This window comes from Perkinsus marinus (genome assembly GCF_000006405.1).
Source record: "Perkinsus marinus ATCC 50983 genomic scaffold scf_1104296935412, whole genome shotgun sequence".
NCBI lineage: Eukaryota > Perkinsozoa > Perkinsida > Perkinsidae > Perkinsus > Perkinsus marinus.
In genome coordinates, this window is record NW_003214453.1 from 68 (window position 1) to 1290 (window position 1223).

Here is a 1223-nt window from a genome sequence, read left to right on the forward strand (position 1 = left end):
GTTTATAGTTTCTCGTCCAGTCTGTTCACAGTCTTTCGTTCGATAGTCGGCTGATTTCAGCGGCTTAATCAGCGACAGGAACGTCACCACTATCTTATCAAATCGTCCGAAACAATAATGCTGAAATATTTGGGCTAGGTGCTAGAGGATAGGAACATGGTTTATGATACGGCCCTTGAATCCAAGGGAGCAATAGACTGACTTAGACCAAAGTGTATCTCGAAGACTACCTGCCGCTACCACACGAATCATTGGTGGAGTATGGCATCAAAATTTCATTGTGACATACCATTAATGGGAGAGACACTGAAGGGCTCTCATTGGAACGGAGTGTGAGACCGTTCCACTGCTGCAGTATATCTGTGTATGAAATGGCGCACTTCAAACGAGGCGTCCGTAGGAAGAGAAGTTCCGAAGAATTCCTCGCATGATTATATAATATCTACTGGTAACACAATCCTTGAACGGTCTTCGTTATCACACGAAATCCACTATGTTGATTATTGTTGTGTAGAACAGTCGTAACGAGGAAGGAAAAGTATTGGACTACCGCTGAATAAAGCAGCATCGTGATCTACTACATCCTACCAACTCGTCACCGCAGTAGTAATAACGACAGTAACAAATGAATGTTATTTACTGGCAACGAGGGAAATTGCGGCCCGCAGCATAGGTGGCCTTATCACCGAGCTCCTCCTCAATACGCATAAGCTGATTGTACTTGCAAAGACGCTCAGTACGGCAGGGGGCACCAGTCTTGATTTGGCAAGTGCCAAGACCAGTGACAAGATCGGCGATGAAGGTATCCTCAGTCTCACCGGAACGATGGGAAACCATGACGGTCCAGCCGGCGTTAACGGCCATATTGTTGGCCTCGATAGACTCGGTGATTGAACCTATCTGGTTAACCTTGAGAAGAAGGGCATTCACAGACTTCTCGTTGATACCCTTTTGGATACGCTTGGGGTTGGTAACAAGAAGATCATCACCGACAATCTGGATCTCCTTACCGTCCTTGGCGGTGAACTTGGCGAAGGTCGCCCAATCGTTCTCATCGAAGGGATCCTCAATGAAGACGAAAGGATACTTGTTCATAAGATCCTCCTGGTACTTGATGAACTCATCACCGGTCAACTCGGCATCGGCATGAGGCTCGGGGTTCTGAAGTCGAGGTCATACTTGCCAGTCTTGGCGTCATAGATCTCAGAGGCAGCGAAATCGCA

The 1223-nt window shown here is 47.1% G+C and overlaps 1 protein-coding gene across 1 annotated transcript; it reads right to left on the bottom strand.

The window, feature by feature from the left end:
• Nucleotides 1–636: 636 nt before the first annotated feature.
• Nucleotides 637–1161, bottom strand: Pmar_PMAR021922 (conserved hypothetical protein; the record flags this gene model as incomplete). Its single annotated transcript, XM_002783914.1, has 1 exon — nt 637–1161. A coding segment is annotated over one exon (525 nt), but the record flags the coding sequence as incomplete, so codon positions are not given.
• Between the last annotated feature and the right edge of the window lie 62 nt (nt 1162–1223).